Source organism: Sarcophilus harrisii, chromosome 1 (assembly GCF_902635505.1).
Source record: "Sarcophilus harrisii chromosome 1, mSarHar1.11, whole genome shotgun sequence".
Classification (NCBI taxonomy): domain Eukaryota; kingdom Metazoa; phylum Chordata; class Mammalia; order Dasyuromorphia; family Dasyuridae; genus Sarcophilus; species Sarcophilus harrisii.
Window position 1 is genome coordinate 633,277,456 of NC_045426.1, and position 22,297 is coordinate 633,299,752.

Genomic DNA, 22,297 nt, shown 5'->3' on the forward strand with positions numbered 1-22,297 from the left:
GTAATGAATAATTGTACAAATGTAATGCAAACCAAAATTGAAAGATAAGGAAAATGACTGGTATAATTCACATTTGAAACATGCAGTTTTTTATAAATGACATCTCAGTCAACTTCACCTTCTGTTCAAGAAAGTGGCAAGTAACCAAGATCATGAAGAAACCTAAGTTGAAGAAGTCTAAACAGGTTCAGGAAGATTTAACAGAGCTATAAAATGCAAATGATTAAAGAAAGCTATGTACTGACTATGAATATTGAAATAACACTAGTTCACAAAAGATCAAAAATACTCTATCTATATTCCTCGCTAGATGCTGGGAACAAGTTGAAAAAAGGAAATGAAAAATTCAAGGTATTCTAACCACTGGATTTACATGAATTACCTAGGTTTAGATGCAAAGATTCCTGAGCTAAAAGGAGCCTTAGTCTAATCCTCTAATTTTAGAGAGGAAGAAACAAAAGTGACTTGACAAGGTCATTCAGATAAGCTCGAATCAAGTAAAGGTGGGAGTTCATGTCTCCTAACTCCCAATCCAGTGCTCACTTTTAATTTTTTGCAAATAAGAAGGGCAATATCTATACATAATACTGACAAATCTACTTATTAATATGATACATGTAAAGCCTTGGCTTTTGTTATCTCATCCAAAAGATTAAGAACTGTACAACAGAATTTCTCTATTCTCTCAATATAAACTATATCCTGAAGTACTCATTAGGAGCTGCTTCCCTGTTTGAAAAGAAATTAAGAATTCACAAGTTTGATACTTCATAGCAGCACTAACTTTTTTTTTTAACTCTTCTGTAGTATTACAAAAAATAATTCATTCAAACTTTCTAAGTCAATAAGAGCTTGATCAACCAGGGAGGAAACAAAGCCAACATGTCCTGAATCAAATGTCACTATCAGGGGCTCTGGATTCATGGTTTTCTGTACTTACTTTCATCTACTAATTAGAAATGATAAAAAAGACTTGGTATCAAAACCTTTGGTTATGACTCACCTGCCATAAAATTTTATGCAAATATTCTAGCATTCAACCAGGCATTCTAATCAGCCTGTACAGGACATTAAAGAGAAGCTGAAAGAAACTGCCTTGCATGCAAGATTGCTAACTCAACAAATTGTGAATTTAGCACAGTATCCTGTCCAACTCAGAAAGGGAAGAGGGGATGAAATGCTATCCTCTCTCTCTCTCAAAGCCTGAGAAATACCACAAATCAAGGACAAGCACTAGACCTACCTGGTCGATGCCGGTTGCCTGTATCAGCAGGAAGTGAGCTACCTTGTGGCCGTCGAGCTCCGGCTTTGCCCCCTGTGCCACCAGGATAGTGATAGATAACAGACGCAGAGCACAAGCCTTCAAGGGCAGCTAGGCAGCAAAAAAAGAAACAGCACGCAATCAGTGAAGTGGCACATTCATCAACTCAAACTGCGTTTGGAATTGTACTCTTGTACTTGCTACCAATTACATAGTTGCTGAAATGAACAATAGTTTTAGTGGTTCAATTACTTATAAATGCTAAGTTTCCTCATGATAGCAAAACGTCAAAACTGAAGGCTACAGTATTTTTGCTATATCTATGTTTATATGCATACATATATACATTTATATGAGTGTGTATGTGTATATGTACATTTACATATACACATGTATATACATACTGTCACAAGGACTCTCTCAACTAGATGGGTCCTAGAATAGCATGAGAACAGGAAATTTTGCTCCCTCTGAAGATAAAAATACTTTCTTGTCCTCTGATTCCTTTTCCCTGCCCATTTTCCCTCCCCACAAATGAAGTGGTTCCCATGGTTTTTTTTAAATGCCTATTACATATATGCATATACACACACACACACATGTACAATCAGATACGGACACACACATACATGCACATTTTTGTGAGGGGAAGGTAGAATGGATAGAGTATCCCCTATCATTTCATAGCATGTGGCTCAAGAAGCCACTACAATGGCAAAGACCTTTCCATAACATGTCCCCTTAAAAAGTAAGGTTCAGAATCCAGCCATTCTGGAGAGCAATTTGGAATTATGCCCAAAAAGCTATCAAACTGTGCATATCCTTTGACCCAGCAGTGCTACTACTGGGCTTATACCCCAAAGAGATACTAAAGAAGGGAAAGGGACCTGTATGTGCCAAAATGTTTGTGGCAGCCCTCTTTGTAGTGGCTAGAAACTGGAAAATGAATGGATGCCCATCAATTGGAGAATGGCTGAGTAAATTGTGGTATATGAATGTTATGGAATATTATTGTTCAGTAAGAAATGACCAGGAGGATGAATACAGAGAGGATTGGCAAGACTTACAGGAACTGATGCTAAATGAAATGAGCAGAACGAGGAAGGAGATCATTATATACATCAACAATGATACTGTATGAGGATGAATTCTGATGGAAGTGGATTTCTTTGACAAAGAGACCTGAGTTCAGTTTCAACTGATCAATGATGGACAGAAGCAGCTACACCCAAAGAAAGAACACTGGGAAATGAATGTAAACTATTTGCATTTTTGTTTTTCTTCCTGTGTTATTTCTATCTTCTGAATCCAATTCCCCCTGTGCAACAAGAGAACTTTTCAGTTCTGCACACATATATTGTATCTAGGATATACTGCGACATATTTAACATATATAGGACTACTTGCCATTTGGGGGAAAGAGGGGAGAGAGAGAGAGGGGAAAAATCGGAACAGAAGTGAGTGCAAGGGATAATGTTGTAAAAAAATTACCCTGGCATGGGTTCTGTCAATAAAAAGTTATTATAATTATAAAAAAAAAAAAAAAAAAAAAACCTAAGGTTCAGTTTGTAGCAATGGTTGACACGCTGTTTGAAAGCTGGCCTCCATCTCAAAGACAGCTCTACCTCTTATAATAGGTGTAGAATTCCACCTCAGGTTACTCTACAATCATTTATCCTGTCAACTGTTATGATTTCCTAATAATCTGAAGCAGAAATATCCCATTTCAAGACTGAACAATTTATAGAATAGAATGGGCTATCTTGGAATCCAGGATGTTCAAGTAAGATAACGCAAGTAGAAGGAAAGTTAGAACCCAAGACTATGTCATAAAAGTTGACTAGAGAGCAACAGTAGCATGACTGGACTGTGGGAATGCCCATTAATTTGAAGTTTTGAGAAAAATTACACATTGATAAATCTGCAGAAACAGAGGCAGAAAGACTAGAAAGGTAGTAGTAGTTCCTAATAACCATTTTTTAGACCATCAATAAACATTAATTTGGTTACTGTACATTAAATGTGAGATCCCTGTCTAGTAAATGGACATGTGTTGAATTATATCAATCATGAGATTATTGCTAAGTAAAATCAAAAGATGTTAGTAAGTTGAGGGTAAATTTTTTTTAAATAGCTTATAGTTACTTTTTGGAGAGATAAAGAAAGGAGCTAGTAGAGTGGGTTTTATTGTACTCTTAAAAGCAACAAGAAATATTACTCCATGGGATATGTGGTAATCACTCATTATAGGACTAAGTAATAGTTTTAAATGAAAATAATTACAGATTATGCACCAAATTTGATTGCAAGAATAATATGGTAACAAAATTCTAAAAAGAACTTAATAAGATCCTTTAAATCAATATACATTCTGAGAATTAGTGACATCAATGTAAAATAGGCAAAGGTGTGAGGATAGAGAGACATGTGTGAGAGACCAAAAACTGTAAAAACAATATCAACACTGATAAAGTTCAAAAAGAGATATAACTGACAAGAGAAATTAAAGACGATGAAAACAAATTTTAGCTATATTTGTTAGGAAAAAAGTAGGATTTTTTAAAAAGCTTTTTTTGCTTGGAGTGGACACAATGATGATTGTCAAAAGAAAGAAAGTGAGATCTTAAAATCTTGCTTTGTTTTGTTTTTTTTTTCCTCTATCAAAGAAAAATATTACCTTGGAAATAATAGAAAAAAAAAGCTAATAGGTAGTTGACACTGAGGGTAAGTAAAGAGATAGTACGAGAATATTTAGTTGCCCTTAATGAATTCAAGTGTGACCCATTTAAACAACAAATAAAACTACCGTGGCCAAAGCAAACTGAATGAACAGAAAGATGAGATTTCTGAGCCTCTGTCAATAAAGTAGAAAGATCACAAAAATAAGGGACGTTTCACAAGATTAGAAAAGGAAAAACACAATTTTCAAAAAAAAGGGAAGAGAACAGTGTACAACTATAGACCAGTAAGCCTGACTTCAATTCCCCAAAAAACTAGAATAAACCATTAAAATTGCTGAATATCTAAACAGAAACGGTGGTTACCAAAAGCCAGAATAGCGGCTTTATTAAGAACAGGTCACATCAGAAGAAAAATCTTATTTCAGTTTTTAAAGAATAACTAAACTGGCAGATAAGAGAAAAGTTTGTTATAGGTACACTTTATCTAGATTTTAGCAAGCTTTTGATAAAGTATCTCATACTATTCTTGTAGAAAAGATGGCCAAATATATAATAGAGATTACAATTAGCTGAATTCAGAACTAAATGACTGGCCAGATTTTTTAAAAATGACAAATGGTTCATTATTAATATAGCAAGAAGTTTCCAGTGGAATGAATGCCTCAGGTATCTTGGCTTTGGCTATGTTTTATTTAACATTTTTACCAACTGATTTGACTGAAATCTAACATACTGCATGAAAAGTCAAAATCCAAAAAGATCTTGGTAGGCTAAAGCATTGGGCTGAATTTAATAAAATGAAAAACATTAGGAACAAAAAAATTCTTACTCAGTTGTAAGAATAAAAAAATCATATAAAAAAATCAATTTCACAAGTACAAAATTAGGGGAATAGGGGCTTAATGATGACAAGCTCAATATGAATCAGTAGCATGGTACTGAAAACCATTAAAAAAAAACCTAATGTAATATTAAAAGAAATAGTTTCTGGGAACAAGGAAGTGACTGACCCTCTTGCATTCTATCTTTTTCAGCCTGTATTAAATTCTGGGCATCTGATAAATTTTTTTTACATAATTTTTATTACAATATATAAAATGCAGTATATATATATATATATATACACACACTATATTCAACACATAGGAGGCATGAGGTTTGTTCAATGTATAGTTTTTCATTTTCCCCCAGCACCTAACAAGGTTCTTTATTCATAAGTGTTGCAAAAATCAAAAGAATTCCAAATAACAAAGAGAGGCTATCATCCCACCAGATCTTCATTAATCTTACCTCCAAGCCATAAAAAGTCATTCACAGATCGTAGAAGCTCCACAGACATGTGGTAATGAACCAAGGAATCTTGTAGCATCCCTGCCTGAAGGCATAAGTCACCCACATGTTTCCGCATACGCCCCTGACACCTCTTCTTATAGTGTCTAGAAGAGAAAGTGCAATTCAAGTGGATAATTATTAGTTTTATCTCTTATCCTATACTTCTTATCTCATAAGCAAGCATATAACTTAAGCGCTTTTCCTCTGACTAGAAAAAATGCTAGAAAAAAGTAATAAGAAAATTTCATCTAATTGGAGAATCATTAGATTCAAAGCTAAAAGAAGAATCCAGAAAGGTTCAACTCCTACATTTTACAGGTAAGCATGCTAAGGCCCAAAGAGGTTAAAAGACCTGCTAAGTCACACCACTAGAAGGGGTCTCGGCTGGCATTCCCAATTCCATCTCCTCCATTCTATCCCAGGCTTCCTCCCCTAACATTCAAAGTCAGCAACAACTATTACTGATTAGGCTGGGGAAGAAGCTGAATTGTTGTCAGGAAAAAGGATATAGGTTTTTTTTCATCTCTTCTGACAACAATATAAGCTTAAGAAAGTTTGATTTTTTTTCTTTCTTAAAATCCACAAATTTAGGTGTAAATCACTTAAAATGATACTTAGATAATATATCTTTTATGGGGCAAGAGATTCCTACTTCAGCTTCACTGTATAATGATCTTCTGGCTCTACCATGAGACCCTAGCCCAACACCATTCTATAAGGAGGTCTTAATGTTGAAGGCTAATGTTAAAGGAAGGTTGAATGGGACTTCATTAGCTCTTTAAAAGTTGATAAGAATCTTGACTGAATAATGCAAAGCCTTTAAAAATAGTGGCAGCTAGTGGAAAGAACACCAAACTAAAAAGTAAGGGATTCTTCTCATGTCATTGCTAAATTCCTTCACTTCATCTGCAAAGAACCTCAATATAGAAGCCTGGGGCAGATGATCTCTTAAGATTCTTTTTAAGTGTTGATTTAGAATTTTTATTAAAATGGATAAGTTCCACTGCAACTTTCTTGAGAGATTCTGAGTGTGTTTTGGTTATATTCAAAATACGAATTTTTGTTTATAACAATATTTTATCAGGTAAGGAATGGAAGAATAAGAGAACTCCAAACCCTTTATTTTATCAACATGATTTGTATTACTCCTAATGAATTCCTTAATGGCTACATTCAGAGCTGAGTCTTTGAAGATTTGAAGATTGAAAACAGATAAAGAGCTGGAAACCATGGCTAAGAGACTAATTGTTTCAAAGCACAATTATAAGAAGTAAGAAATCTCGAAGCTGTGTGACTGTAAGCAAATCATTTAACCTCTCTCAACTTCAGTCTCCTCTTCTGTAAAATGGGGATAATAACATCTACCTCCCAGAATTGTTGTGTAGATCAAGGAAGATCCTTTACATATACAAATACTTTACAAATCTCAAAGCACTACATAAATGCTAGTTATTTTGAGGCAAAAAAGAAAAATATAAATATTCACTAACATTTTAAAACCTACTCAAACTAGCTCTACCTTTACTTTTCCTTCTGCTGATGCCTAGATATACTTTTATTTTTTCTGTGTCTGTCTTTCACTCTTTCTACCCATACTTTTCTTACTTTGTCCCCACCCAACTCCACACTTTCACTAGAGGAAAAACTTGACCAAGGAAGAATAATGTATGTACTACTACTGCACTACTACCAACAGTTGCCTTCACAGCCATGCAAAGGACTACCTGGACACTGTTTTTGCAGTTTTTTGGGAACCTCTCCTCTCAGTGCCTCAAAAACATTTACTAAATAACAGAGAGGTCTGCTAAAGGTGAATTTTCTAGTGATGTTTGTCAGGGTTCTCCTGTCACTCTCCATATCCCAAATGACTATGAGGACCTTTAGAATGGGAAGATCTTAGACTATAAATGACTACAATCACTGATGTCTGACTTGCTGTGTTAATGCATGATAAAATGCACAAGCAGATAGTTAATAATTATTTTCTGATAACTCAGAATTAGTCCTAGTCTAAAGGAATTGGAGACATTTGTGCAGACCAAGAGTATAGCAAAAGGAAAGCAAGGGCCTTCCTAAGCAAGCATGTTTTGACCAGCCATTTGTCATTTGTCATTTGTCATTCATTTGTCAAAGGCTATATCTTTAAGGCCCTAGGGATGCATACCTATCTTTATTCAGCCACCTCAGGATTTTCCTCCTTATTTGATCTCCTTTCTGGAAATAGGGATGTTTGGAGGCAACTCAAAAATTACTGAACATAAGTGTATTCCTTATGGGTATAATTTTCTAAATATAATAAGTATTAACCATAATACCCAAAGTACTCTAGGGTTCATTAATCAAGAATCAACCAAAAATAACTTTGTTTCAGCCCTTATTGTTTATATTCTATACTAGGGACAGGAACAGAAACTTTCCTTGGCATAGAAAATCCTCAGGTGAAAAAACTCTCTACCAGTGCAGGTTGATATTTTCTATACAACTGATAATCTTAGAGGGCTGCCTAACACATTGAGACATTAAATGATTAGCCCAGGATCACAAAGATGGTATGTATCAGAGGCAGGACTCAATTCAGTCTTTGCTGGTTTCAAGGACATCATCCTGCCTCTGCTTCTAGAAATATTCCTTCTAAAACAATTAATATACTTTCCTGTTAAGTTTATTAAGTGTCAGAAACTAAACACAGGGAGATAGTTCTTTGACAGAGATTATAATGATTCAACTTTCTGATGCATCTGAATTTTATTCTGGACAAAGGGAACATAGCATAGTGAAATAGAACACTCGAATTAAAGAACAAGAACCTGGGTTATTATCTCAGATCTGCCCTCCACAAGCAGGAAAATCTAAGCCTCAGTTTCCTCATCTATAAAATGATAAAGATAGAATTTACACTACTTTCTTCTTGGGATTACTGGAATCAAATGAGATGATGTATACAAAATGCTGTTACATAATACACTACCATATTATTATTGTAAAGAAATCTATCTATCTATCTATCTCTATATATATGTATATATAAATTAATAGAATACTATGAACTATCATTCTAGATCAATTTAGAGCCAGAAGGGGCTTCAGAGAAAGTCAAACCCTCTCGTTTTACAATTTAAGAAAATGGAGCCAAAAGAACCTTAAATAACTTGCCCAAGTTTATGCAGATAATATATGGCAGAGTCAGAATTCAAATATAAATCACAGAAAAAGAGATTTAGAACTAGAAACCTTAAAGACCATCAATTCCAACTCCTTCATTTCATAGATGAGTAAAATACAGCCTACAAAAGTTAAATGAATTGCCCATCATCACCCTACGGGAATCTGAGGCAGTACTGGAAACTAAGTCTTTCTGACTCCAAGACCATTAACTTCTGCCAGCAGTACAGTGACTTAGAAAATGACATATTAATATTATCTAGGTCCTACTCTATTTTATTTCTTTTATTAAATATTTCCCGATTTTACTTTATATCTGGTTCTCCTGCACTGTGGTGGCAACAGAATTTGACCCAGCTGTAGCACACTGCTATTTGATAATCTAGAGGGCTTTTTGTATGTACTATGCTGCCACCAACAGATCACATTTACAACAAGGCTTGCCTGTTACAAAGCACTGAATATTCACTGGTCAATGGCAGGGACGATATACAAATGGACAAGCTATGCAAATGGATTTAAAACTTCTTTGATAGAGCTTATAATTGCATGTTAGAAAATTATTTTAAGATATGTTTTACTTCTAGCATTTATCCGTTATATGTACATAGGTACCAGATGGTATGTGCACATATAATAGCAATGAGAAATTTCTGTATGTTCATATTTTTAAATATGATTTCTAGGTTTTTTTTAATGTTGAACCTATTAAGTTCCAACTGACAAGAGGAAAGAGATTCAAATGTGAAATTATAAAGCTATAATCTGCCAATAATGCATCATAAAGCCTAAACACAACTCCTCATTGGGAGCGCCAGGTAACCTATTCTTTTTTTTTTTTTTTTTGCTGAGGCGAATGGGATTAAGTGACTTACCCAAAGTCACACAACTAGGAAGTATTAAATGTCTAAGATCAGATTTGAACTCAGGTCCTCCTGACTTCAGGTCTGGTGCTCTATCCATTGCACTACGTAGCTGCCCTGGGGTAATCTATTCTTAACATTCCTCCATATTTTATGTTCATTTATGACAACACTATACAGATCTCATGGAAACCCACACATCTCCCACTAGAAGTAGAGCTTATTGAGCTGGTCCCATCATCCATCAATCCATCAGTAGCACATTACTTGCAGCAATTTTGATGCCATAAAGGGCAGGGTTGGAACCTTAATGCAGTTACAGTCAAGCTCAATCACACGCATCAATGCTCCTTTTCAATATGAGGAAGCAGTTGGAGTTGAACATACTTTAAATGGCTAATGGACAACTGTTAATCAATGATAAATAATTTTACAGAAGTTCTGTAATGGCTTTTATTTTCAAGCCTAATACTTTATTTAAATGTCAATATGTGGCTATGAGAATATAAATGGAAAGAGCACAAAAGCAAACTAAATGCTGGGTATTATAATGACCAAAACTGTCCATAAAGAAGAAATGAGAAAATAAAAATCTCTCCCTTCTTTGCAGAAGTAGGAAACTATCGTCACTGGACATTACACATACTGTCAGACACGAATGATGCCTGGTTAGTTATGCTAAAAAGCATGATGGTTTTTTTCTCCCTTTTTTTATTCATTCAAGGGATGGGTCCTTGGAAAGGGGAGGGAGAAGAATATATTAAGAAATAAAGATGATGTAAAAATGAAATATTTCAATAACAAATTTTTTCATGTTGATGTAATCTGTTAGCACATCAAAAAACTTTTCAAAAAGAATAAACATATGAACAGTTTTCAGACAAAGAAAATAAAGCTATCTATAGTCATGTGGAAAAAAAAATGTTCTAAATCACTACTGATTAAAGAAATGCAGATAAGAAACAACTCTGAGGTACCACCTTATCCCCATCAGATTGGCTAATATGACAGAAAAACAAAATGACAAATATTGGAGAGGATGTGAGAAAATTGGAACACTAATGCACTACTGGAGTTGTCAACTGATCCAACCATTCTGGAGAACAATTTGGAACTATGCTCAAAGGGTTATGTACTCAAAAGGCTTGCATACCCTTTGACCCACTTCTAGGTCTATATCTCAAAGAGATTTTTTTAAACGGATCTATATGTACAAAAAAAAATGTATAGAGCTCTTTTTGTGATGGCAAAGAATTGGAAATTGCAGGGATGCCCATCAATTAAAGAATGGCTGAAGAAAATGATAAGTTATGGGCCAGAACTTGAAACAAGGTACTAAATGGAATTGAGGAAACAATGGTTAAATCTAATTTAGCACTAATTTAATCCTACAACAAATAATGGCTTCCTAGTGATATAATGATTGGTTTGGTTTGTATTCAGTGTGGAACATATAAGCAGGAACTGAGAGCCACAGAAGAGAAACTGGCAGAGGCAGAGAAGACAAAGGACTGGTGGCAGGAGCTCAAGATCTCCAAACCAAGGAGAGAGGCCTCTAAGAAAGCTAACCAGGCCCCAGGAAAGGAGACAAGACTTTGAAAGAGATAATAAAGGATTTGGACTTTAACCCCTAGCTACTTTAACCTCAAAGGCTGCTCACAGAAACCTCTAGGAAACCGAACCAAAGAGAACATTACAGTAATGGAATATCCTTGTGTTATAGGAAATTACAAGCAGTAGGCTTTCAGAAAAATCTGCAAAGACTTTTATGAATTGATGAAAAATGACTAACCATAAATGACCTAACTCTTGTCAGCAATACAATGATTCAAGACAATTATGAAGGATTTATGATTTTTAAAAAATGCTATCCACATCCAGAAAAAGAACTGATATAGTTTGGATGCAAATCAAAGATACTTTTTTTTTTAACTTTATTTTTCTTGAGTTTCTTTCTGTGTTTTGTTAGGATTTCTGTGTTTTTCTTGCAGGGGAGGGAGGGAAGTTGTCTATGTTTTCTTTACAACATGACCAACATGAAAACGTTTAGCATTACTATACCTGTATAATCTATATCAAATTGTTTTCCTTCTCAAGGGGGAAGGGAGGAGAAAGAGAATTTGGAACTCAAAATTTAAAAAAAGACAAATGTTAACCCTCACGTGCAAAAATATTTATAGCGGTCTTTTTTGTAGTGCCAAATAAAGGAGTGGATGCCCATCAGTTGAGAAATGGCTAAATAAGTTATGGTATATGAATGTTATGGAATATTATTGTTCCAGGGCAGCTAGGTGGCACAGTGGATAGAGTACCAGCCTTGAAGTCAGGAAGACCTGAGTTCAAATTTGGTCTCAGAGACTTAACATTTCCTAGCTGTGTGACCCTGGGCAAGTCACTTAACCCCAATTGTCTCAGCCAAAAAAAAAAAAAAGAAAGAAAGAAAGAAAAAGAAAAAGAAAAGCAAAGAAATGATCAGCAGGATGATTTCTGAGAGGCCTGGAGTGATTTACATGAAATGATGTTAAGTGAAGTGAGTAGAACCAAGAGAACATTGTACTCAGCAATTAATTATATATGATTATGTGATGATCAACTTTGATGGACTTGGCTTTTTTAAAAAATGAGGTAATTCAGGATAATTCCAAAAGAGCCATCTACATCCTGAGAGAGGACTATGGGGACTGGATATAAATCACAACATAGTATTTTCACCTTTTTTGTTGGTGGTGCTATTTGCTTGCTTGTTTTTTTTCTTTCTCATTTTTTTTTTTCTTTTTGATCTGATTTTTCTAATGCAGCAGATAAATGTGGAAATATGTTTAGAAGAATTGCACATGTTTGACCTATATTGGATTATTTGCTGTCTAGGGGAAGGAATAAGGAGAAAGGAAGGGAGAAAAATTTGGAATACAAGGTTTTGCAAGGGTGAATGCTGAAAATTATTTTTGCATTATTTTGAAAAATAAGAAGCTATTATTAAAAATAAAATTAAAAAAACAAATGTTAATAATTGGTTTTACATATAATTGGGAAATGAAATATTTTTTTAAAAATACACACTATTATGCCACAGTTTCCTTTAACTGTTCTGCCTCGGTTTCCCTGAATTGTTCTGCCTCAATCTTCTTGATGGCAATCCCCCTTTGACCATTAGGACAGAGATAATTAAGGCTGGGAGTCCTGGCTACTCTAGCATTCCAGAGTCATAAACTTCAGATAGTTTATCTCAGATACCTAGATGGGACCCTCTGAACCAGACATCTTGGCTCCTGGTCCTCCCAACTTATCAGAATTTATGATCTTTCCTTACCCCCAACCTGTCAGAAACAAATTTATGGTCCATTCCTGGAAGTTCCCACTCACCAGAGCTCAACCCCCCTCTGCCTTTGTTTCCCTTATCGCCAAAGCCCTATAAGAATCCCTGGAATCCCTACCTCCCTGCTGGATACTTTGAGATAAGAGTTCAATCCAGCCTCCTGGGGTCAACATGGATCCTGTTTTGCCCACAGTAAATCTCTCCCTCAAATAAAATATTAAAAACTCTTTAATCTCTACCTTGCCTCAGTTTCTCTGGAATTACAACACAAATCTTATTTACCACTCTGCAAAATTATCAAATGTTATTTTAACATACTAGCAGATCTAAAGAAAATAACAGCAATAACTAAAGTAAATCATTAAGTTAAAAAATGTAAGTTTTATTACCTCTATAATCATTCCTTTATCAAATTTTCCTAGAGCACTTTGATTCTTCCTAAACCCATAGCTAATATCTCCCCCTTCTGCTGTGGAAAGTAAGGACTGGGAAGTTTTCATCTTTTTCATCACTAATACTAGAGGAAAAGTGGAAGAGGGAAGAGGAAGGCTTGCTAATTGGAAGCAAACATTAATCTCAACAAACAAAACCATTTTTTCCCTCCATAAAACTTAGGAGTTGGACTACATCTCTAAGCTTCTTCCAGCTCCAATACTCTTGTTGATGATTCCATTACATCAAAAATTAATTTCTGATCTGACAATTTATAACAATTGTGCTATTGTGAGAAAATATTACTGTAAGAAATGGATGGGCATTTGGTTGGTTTCCATAGTTATGAAAATTAAATTGGAGAAATAAAACTTAAATTAGAAAATTGAAACCCACAAGGACATCAAGGAATAATCAAGGGTGAAGTTATGTTCTCTCAAAAGAATGTAAGCGCCTTGGGGGCTAGGACTGACTTTTGTAATCAGGGGTAGTGGCCTGACATTTGAAAAGTATTTTTTGTTCTTTGTCCTTGGCCCTCCTCAATTACCTTCCCCTTCTTGAATAGAAGCATGTAGGAGGGAGGGACTGACTATGTAATGAGGGGTGGAGATTCATGTAGTGTAACTTCTGTAACATACAATAATGGTGAATTAGGGGAGACTTGTACTTCAGGATAGGAAATAAAATGTTGCCTTTGAAGTTTCAAAGATGTCTACTAATCTAGGCACCTATTCTTGCAAGAATGTAAAATAAATCTTTCTAGTGGAGTTCTTGTTAAGATATTTTGTTTCTTACACTAATCTTCCCCTAAGTTTGACTTTCTAGGTTGGAAATATTAAAAACCTAACATCATATGAAATTATCCTAAGTCACACACTAAAATACTGTCTAATAAATTTATTATCCAATTTTCCTTATTATCCAATAACTTATCTATATATAGGCCTTGGATATAATTTAATGTCCTTGGTCCTCAGTTTCCTCATGTTTTTATGGATGAAGAACTGAGACCCAGAAAGAAAAAATTAATTAACTTGATTATATATTAGTTAGTGATAGAGCCAGGCCTAGAATCCAACTCTCCTGGCTCCTGTGTAGAAGGTAAAATGGTCTCTTCTAGCTCTAAATCTATGCTCTTATAAACAATGGATAGAATGAAATTTGGACATAGCATTGGCATACTAAAGCAACCAGCATTTTACTGAGGAAATATAGATAAAATATACCCAGCTGGTCCTGCTACAAAGAATGGGCAAAAGAATTCCACACAAATTGAGGAATCCAGAGGACAGTTTGAAGTGAATTATTTTGGTATTTTTCTTTTGCATATTTCATTCAATTGTCAATGCAGGCAATTCTCCTCAACAGACCATAGAAGGAAATTGTTAACAGATACAAAATATATAAACCTACACACATACATACACACATTCACACACAAAACAATGAAACAAAAAAGCTTCAATATTTCATTAAAATTTTGTAACACTTCCATTCATAAGCCCTCAGGCAAGAGATAGAAAGAAGGCAAGAAGGTTCCTAGGCTTACACAGAAAGAAATAAGAATGGATAACCCTCAAATCCTTATTTGAATCCTAAAGGAATTACTTTCTTTTCACCCAGTCTAAAGAGATGTTTAAATAAGGCAAAAGCTGGGGGGAGAGAATGGTAGATGATTGAAATACTTACTCCAAGGAAAGACAGAGAGACAAACATGAAAGGAGCCAGGAGACCTAAATTACAGACATGGCTTGAGGACTTCTCAATATATAATTTGGGCAAATCACATTTCACTTTTTTCATCTAAGAAAAGAGGGAGAACTTTAGAGAACTGAACCTCCAACATTCCTTAACATAATAGTATGTTATTTTTAATAATCTTTTAGGGTTTCCAAAATGTTTTATGTGTATTATTTCATCTGATCCTCAAAACAACCCTTTGGGGAAAGTGCTATTACTGAAGTGCCCCCATTTTACAGATTAGGAAACTAAAATCAAGCTGACCAAATGAATGACTTTTCCGAGGTCACAGAACTAGTAGATCAAGGACTCTTTCTGATTCCAGGTCCATGGATCAACCTGTCACCTTCATGGCTGTCTTTCAACCTCAGTCTAAAATTCTGTGCATGTCTCCCTCCTTTCCCCCATCCTCCACTCAAGAACACAAATGGTCTGCTACAGTCATATCTTAACAAAAAACTGAGGCAAAGGGAAATTGAATGGCATAGTAATGTAAATGCAGAACAGAACTTAGCACCTCAGCTAACTTCTAACCTTCCCTTACAGTACACTGTCTTACTACGCTCAATTGTATGCTTATTAATAAGTCATATCATGCATGTAAAATATTGACAGCCATGAATCACATGCCTAATAGATGAAATTAAAAGATTCAAATGAAGCCAAGCTCAGTGACTTTAGACTTCCCTAAGCTAATATGACCCACTAAGACAATATATACCTGACACAATTAGCATTTCCAACCTTTGAAAAAATATATATATATATCCATGGTACCAGCATATTCTAAAGACCAAGCAGGATCCCCAAAGCAATTATTTTAATATACATGAAGCACCAGCAATGGCTTAAGGCAGAAAGGCCAAAAAAAATTTACTAAGTTAACATATGGGTCTAGGCATCATTAAGCTATGGTTATATATATACACACACATATATATATATTTAGAAGCAGTACAGAGCATGGGAAGGCAGCAAATACAGAAATCTAACTAGGTTTTAAATGCATTGTATTCACAGCCTACCTTTTCAGACCCAACAACATACTCACAGGGCAGTATGATAGAAAGAAAAGGAAAAAAAAGAAAGGAAAAAAGGAACAAGCAAAAATTAGAAACACACAGGAACAAAAAAATTTTACTAGCTACAACACCATCCAAACCACAAAGAATCTACCACCAGCTTGTGTATATATATTTGGGGGCAAAAGTTTAGTTCCAAGTAAAGTATACCTGTAGGGCAATCAATCACACTTACAATACAACAGGCCAAGGGACAGTCACTGGAAGCAAAACTTGATGAGAGCTCCGGGAGTTACAAGTTACAAGAGTCAGGATCATTTCAGGATGAATGTGGGGTTCCAAGGATAATAGATTTAGATCTGGAAGATCATCTAGTCCAACCTCTAATTAACAAATAAGAAAACTGAAGCCTGGGAAGGTTAATTGATTTGCCCAAGGTCACACAAGTGGCAAAGCCAAGGATTCCTCTGATTCCACATTCACCATGCGCCATGCTATAACCCTGCTGCAGAAGGATACAAGCAAAAGCTAGAAACCAGGGAATCTTCATTCAAAACATGTTGTAAAGTCAAATACTTAGTAGTGAATAAGGTAGGAAAGTGAAAGAAGGAAAAGTTTACCAAGTACCAAATAACAATATAGTTGGTTTGTTGATTTTGTGCATGCCCAAGATATTTTATTTCTTTCCCCAAATGACAGAAGGCTAGAAGGTATAAAATCCTAGTGAGGAATCCCAGTAAGTCTCCAGCATGCCTTTGTATAAATTTGTTTGCTGAGAACTTAGGAATATGCTCCTACTTATCTAAGAGAATCTCAGGAAACATTAGGGGGGAACCATCATCCTCCTAATGCTTTAATATTGAATAGTACCTTCTTTGTTCTCAGCCTATAAAAACTCTTTGGTGGAAAGGGATTTTGAGAACTCAGGAAGTTTGGTGCCACTTGCCTAACAGCCTCTCACTAAAGAATCTGAATAGCTATGACCCAGGTTCTCCCAGCTAAGGAATTCAGATGTTGGTGTTTACTTGTAGAAGTGATAATGTATGCTGTATGTTGTCTGTTTCTTATGTCGTCTTGGTGATCACTGTATTTGTTAATTGCACATTACTTTTATTCTATAAGCTTCCTCTTTTCTTATATCTTGCTGAAATCATGGTTCTGAGCAGTAATAAACTTCTGTATTTCACTTTTTTTAAAGTCTGTGCCTATTGAATACAAAATCCTTTGAACTTATAATTATTCTACAGATGGTAAAAGTTGAAGAGGGGCTAATACAATTTGCCCTTAGAAAGAAACATCAGTACTTAGCCCCTTGCTACTTCAGAAGGAATGTGTGGAAAAGGTGAAGAACTTACAGATCAAGCACATATTGATCAGAGACTGTTAGCCAAATTAATTGAAGCCTTAAAGGCTTCAGTTTTGGTTTCTCCGGAAGTATGTGATTTTAGATAAGACCTGGACTACATTCCATTGTCCAAAAAAAGTATACTAGTGAGGAAGCTATACATCTACTACATTCCACTGACCAAATAGGGGAATAGAGACTTATGTGACCAATCACACCATATAAAGGGTGGAATTTTGGGGGTTCTTTATCTGAAATGTATAAAACCTGTGAGCGCTGTCAAGAGAGTAGCTCTCTTCTGCTGTGAAATTCGGCTCACAGACCAGTATGGGATCTGCTTCTCGAGATTCTAATAAATAATTTTGGTTTTTATGAGTTATCTCTGAGTAGTCAATTTGGATAGGTCTCTTTGTGCCAAATAGGAATAACAATTGCTCTCCTTTCCATAGCACTTGTGATTTCAAAGACTTTTAAGTGCATTACATGTCCCATGAGCCTTACCACAATCTGAGAGACAGGAAGTAGGCTGCTTATACCAGCAGTGTGGTCCTTTCTTGCAAACCAGGAAACCAAAGCTTAGAGGGTCAGTGACCAGCCCAGAGTCACACACCATGGAAGGCCCTACTGGAGTTTCCAATCTTCTAGCTCTGACTACAATACTTTTTCTTTATCACTGCTTTTCAAATAAAAGGGTAACAATGAGAACTATTTCACTTGATATCCTGATGTACTTAATATTTATAGATGGATTTGTGGGTTTTACCATTTTTAAAAGATTATTATGATTTGTTCCTCCCAACCATGTCCTAAAGTAAGTCAAATAAATTTGATCTTTTCTAAGTGAGGAAATAAAATTTCAATGCAGTCTCATTCATTGAGCATTTATAAAGCACCTTCTGAGTGCCCGACATTGTGCTAAGCCCTAGACCTACAAAACAAAATTGAAAACATTCCCTAGGTCTCTAGAAGCTTACATTCTACATTGTTCTCCAAACTATAAAAGCTGGCAAGAAGGAAAGGCTTGGATTGCTTTGTTCAAGACTCGCAATACTGTGTTGAGCCCACTCTCTCTGGTTCTTACTTATACTTTTAGCTCAGGGTTTATCTACAACCTATTACATCTCATTTCAGTTGGACCAAAAGGATCATCCACTTTCTCCTATTTATGAACTCATCCCCTTTCATTACAAAGCCTAGAATTGACTTAAGCAAATAAGAGTAAGTCAGATGATAGAAGAAATTTCTTCAAGTAGGAAGCAAGATCATTGCTATAAAAGGAAGTCTGAATCCTTCCTTTCCCACCTATCAGACAGCCATTTTATAATGAGAATAAAAACATACAGCAAGCTTAAAGATTTAAAAAAAAAAAACTACTATTAGCACAGAGTAGTTCTCTATCTGACATATATCACCACAACCTCCCTACAAGAGCAGAAGGGAAGAATGAGACACAGTACACATTAGCTTTGGAGAGGCAGGGCATTATAATGAAAAAGCAGCAGACAAATATCAAGAGATTCAACTCTAGTACTGCCACTAATTGACAGTGTGGTCTTGGGCAAGTAATTTGAATCCCTTTGGGCCTCAGTTTCCTCATCTGTAAAATGAGGGAACTAAATCTGATCAGCATTCTCCAAATTTAGCTTGAACAGAACTCTGGTGGTGCATACAAGTATTCCAAGAGGAAATATCTGGGTTTCACATTTTAGAGTGCTAAGTACTAAATTTTATTTTAAAGCATTTATACAAGGATTTTTTTTTTTTTGCTATGACAACAGCTAATTTTGCTGAATTAAGTCTGTTTTAATATCAAAATTTCCCTGATACTGTCCTCTGTTTTATCTTTAATCCCACAAATATTTTGTACCTTGAATTTCTCTGGACCTGAATTCATGGGCTCCTATTATAAATTTCATGCACCAAAATGTTTTATGATCAAATTAGTTTATGAAATGCTAGATTATACAAGCAATATTTGACCCTTCAAGCTCTCAAATTCAGTGACTATCCTTTTCTTTAGAAAGGGAATTCCAAAGTATTATGCCTCAAGGCTACTACTTCAGTCTTGCCTGGCAGTAAACACTACTTACCTGCTATCTGTGTCTAATCCTACAAAGTCCTTCTTTTCAAAAGGTACACACAGGAGAGGAATCTTATCTCCAGACTTGTCAGTGGCTCTATCCAGACGCTTAGATTCCAGCACAATAAAAAGGGATTCAATGAAATCCTCAATTCTCTTCTCCACTGATTCACACTCATCATAATTGGGATAAAATGCCACATCAGTCCGAGGCTGCTCTGCAATCTCACCCTGCAGCCCAAAAACAAACAACCGAGAATCGTAGAGTGTAGAACCATAAATTTCCTTTTGGACATGGAACTTCTCAAAGGTTTGTGGCCAATCCTTGGCAGAGAAGCAGTCTGTTACTGTGATGAGGCCCACAACTTTTCGGTGGGTTTGGAAATCTCCCCATTCATTGTTCTCAGGGGGGTAATGATGCCTATAGCGGATGTACAACACTCGTTGAGAATCTCGCACATTTATCTGGCTCACAGATGAAATTCTTTTGTAGATCCTGAAGAAATTTTCCTCTGAAACAATCCCTACTGGCTGTACCACAACCAGCAGAGTTTGATGGTCTTCAGCACACTGCATGTAATCAGGAACACTCATTGTAGAGCCACTGGTGCTATTCAAAAGTAAAGAATAACTGATAAAGATCTCATTTTCAAGATATATAAGAAACTGATTCAAATTTATAACAACAACCATGTTTCAACTGATAAATGGTCAAAAGATATGAATAGGAAATTTTCAAGGGAAGAAATTCAATCTATCTATAGACACGTGAAAAATTATTACAAATCACTAATAGAGAAAAAGCTAATTAGAACAATTCTAAAATTTTACTTCACACCCAATAATATTAGTAAAGCTGACCAAAAAAGTAAAATAACAAATGTTACAGGCTTTCAGAAAAATAGGTACACTGATATACCGCTGGTAGAACGTAAACTGATCTATCTGTTCTAGAAATTAATTTGGAACAACATCCAAAAAACTCTTAATGTGCATACTCTTTGACCCAAAGATACCATTGGGGCTCACACTCCAAAAAAGATTAAAGAGGAAAAGATCTCATACATACAAAAATACTTAAAGCAGGGAGTGGCTCTCAGTTAGGAAATGGTGAGACAAATTGTGAAATATGAATGCAATGGAAAATTTTTATATTATAAGAAATGAGGAAAGAAATGGATTAAAAGAAACCTGGAAAAACTTGTATGAATTGATGTAGAGTCACACAAACAGAATAAAGAAAAAAATTTCAATTATTATAACATTATAAAAATAATTTTGAAATACTTAAAAACTAATCAACTACGATTCCAAAGGACCAAGGAAAAAGAATACATCCCATCTCCTAAAAGAGAGATGATAAGCTAAATATACAGAAGGGAAAACATTTTTAGACAGAGCCAATATGGGAATTTGTTTTACTTAATTTGTTATAAGAGTTTTTATTCTTTTTAATTTTTTTCTGGGGGAGGAAGAACAAAATAATAGGGGAGAGAGGACAAAACAAATGCTTGTTAATTAAAAACTAATTTTAAAATAATAATAAAGAGAACATAAAATGCCAATGATTTCTAATGCTTGTCCTAATCCTTTGGGATATATTAATTGCACTATTTATTATACAGGCAGATCTTGATAATAATGACGCAGACAATGCTATTACAAGTGAAGATAAGAAAAAAGTCTGGACCAGCAGATTTCACTAGTATAAAGAATTCCTTCTCCCACTGCAGTATGGTACTTACTTTTCAACTTATAAGGCTGTCCTGGCTTCAAAGTTAACTCTATCCAGTACTCCATTGTAAATAAGTCTTACCATAAAATGCAAAGACCACACTGTAATTCATTCAGCCAGTCATCCATTTAGGATATTGATCTTATTCCACACTAGTATGTAGTCTAAGGCTGCATTTTCACAGAACCAAAGTAGTACAATAATAAGCCTAAGCAAAATAAAAACAATGGTAGAGTAGATCTTTGGTATTCTCTTGCCTCTCCTTTCAAGAATCCCCTTTAGCCCCTTTCATTGGCTTCTCCCTCTACAAAAACTCTCATGCAGTTTGTAGCTCCTTAAAGTCTCATTTCACTGAAGTATATCTAGGCTTACTATCCATTGTATGGTCTATAATTTTCTTTTCCTCCATCTTTCCCCATTAAAACTTAATCTATTTTATGTCCCTTCCCTCATAGCCCTGCTCTCTATTAGATGACAATGGATGGGGATGGATAGACCTGTGTGTTGTAAATATCTGTTACAGCATCTCCTTATCTAATGGATAAAATATGGTATCCTAGAAAACTGGTAAAAAAAAAAAAAAAATATATATATATATATATATATATATATATGCTTTGGGTCACAGGGACATTTTGGACCAGTGGGCATGTGTCTTACTCCAACAAGTGTATATATCCAACCAGCCATAACACTGATAGATGTAAGTACTCACCTATATCTTCCAGGCACCTTCAAAATAAAACAAATAGAGAGATAAGAGTGACAATGAACAAGAGGACAATACAAATGCAGAATAAACCTCTGGCCCTAGAAGTAAGCTCTTATGAAGACTTAAAAAGATAATCTTCTCACCAGTTTATCCTGTATCATTTTATGGCTGTCTCCATCATCCATCTTTAACATAGATAGATCTACAAAAGGCATAACATTGGACTAGGTGACCTCTAGAGAGACAAGTTGGTGTAGTGGCTAGAGAATAGACCTTGAAGTCAGAAAGACCTGGATTCAAGGCTTATGTCTGATAAATAATAACTCTGATTATTTCTCAGTCCTCTGAACAATTCTCTAAGACCACAAGTTACAAAGAAGGGGCTAACATATACTGGTAGAGGGAATTTCTTCACTTGGAAATTCTCTATACTAATGAAATCACAGGTCTAGTTCCTACATGGCCTCTAAAATGAAAAGGTTAGGATTTGGGTCCCAAATTTCAAAATTAGGTTGTGGAAAAGTAAAAATTTTGAAGCATAAAGGAAAGTGCGATCTACATCATTAACACACTACTTATTGTCATTGATCCTGGATGTCTGACATGCATCAAACAG

General features: G+C 35.2%; 1 protein-coding gene across 3 annotated transcripts in view; it reads right to left on the reverse strand.

Annotated features, from left to right (window-relative positions):
* TRAPPC9 (trafficking protein particle complex 9) overlaps positions 1 to 22,297 on the reverse strand; it is a 955,484-nt gene that overhangs the window by 927,622 nt on the left and 5,565 nt on the right. For all 3 annotated transcript variants that reach the window (XM_031955139.1, XM_031955089.1, XM_031955202.1), the window contains exons 2-4: positions 19,245 to 19,844; positions 5,233 to 5,378; positions 1,244 to 1,372 (exon numbers count right to left, since the gene is read on the reverse strand). In XM_031955139.1, coding sequence (XP_031810999.1) covers positions 1,244 to 1,372; positions 5,233 to 5,378; positions 19,245 to 19,828 — 859 coding nt within the window. In that variant the 5' untranslated portion in view covers positions 19,829 to 19,844. The remainder of the gene's footprint in view (positions 1 to 1,243; positions 1,373 to 5,232; positions 5,379 to 19,244; positions 19,845 to 22,297) is intronic.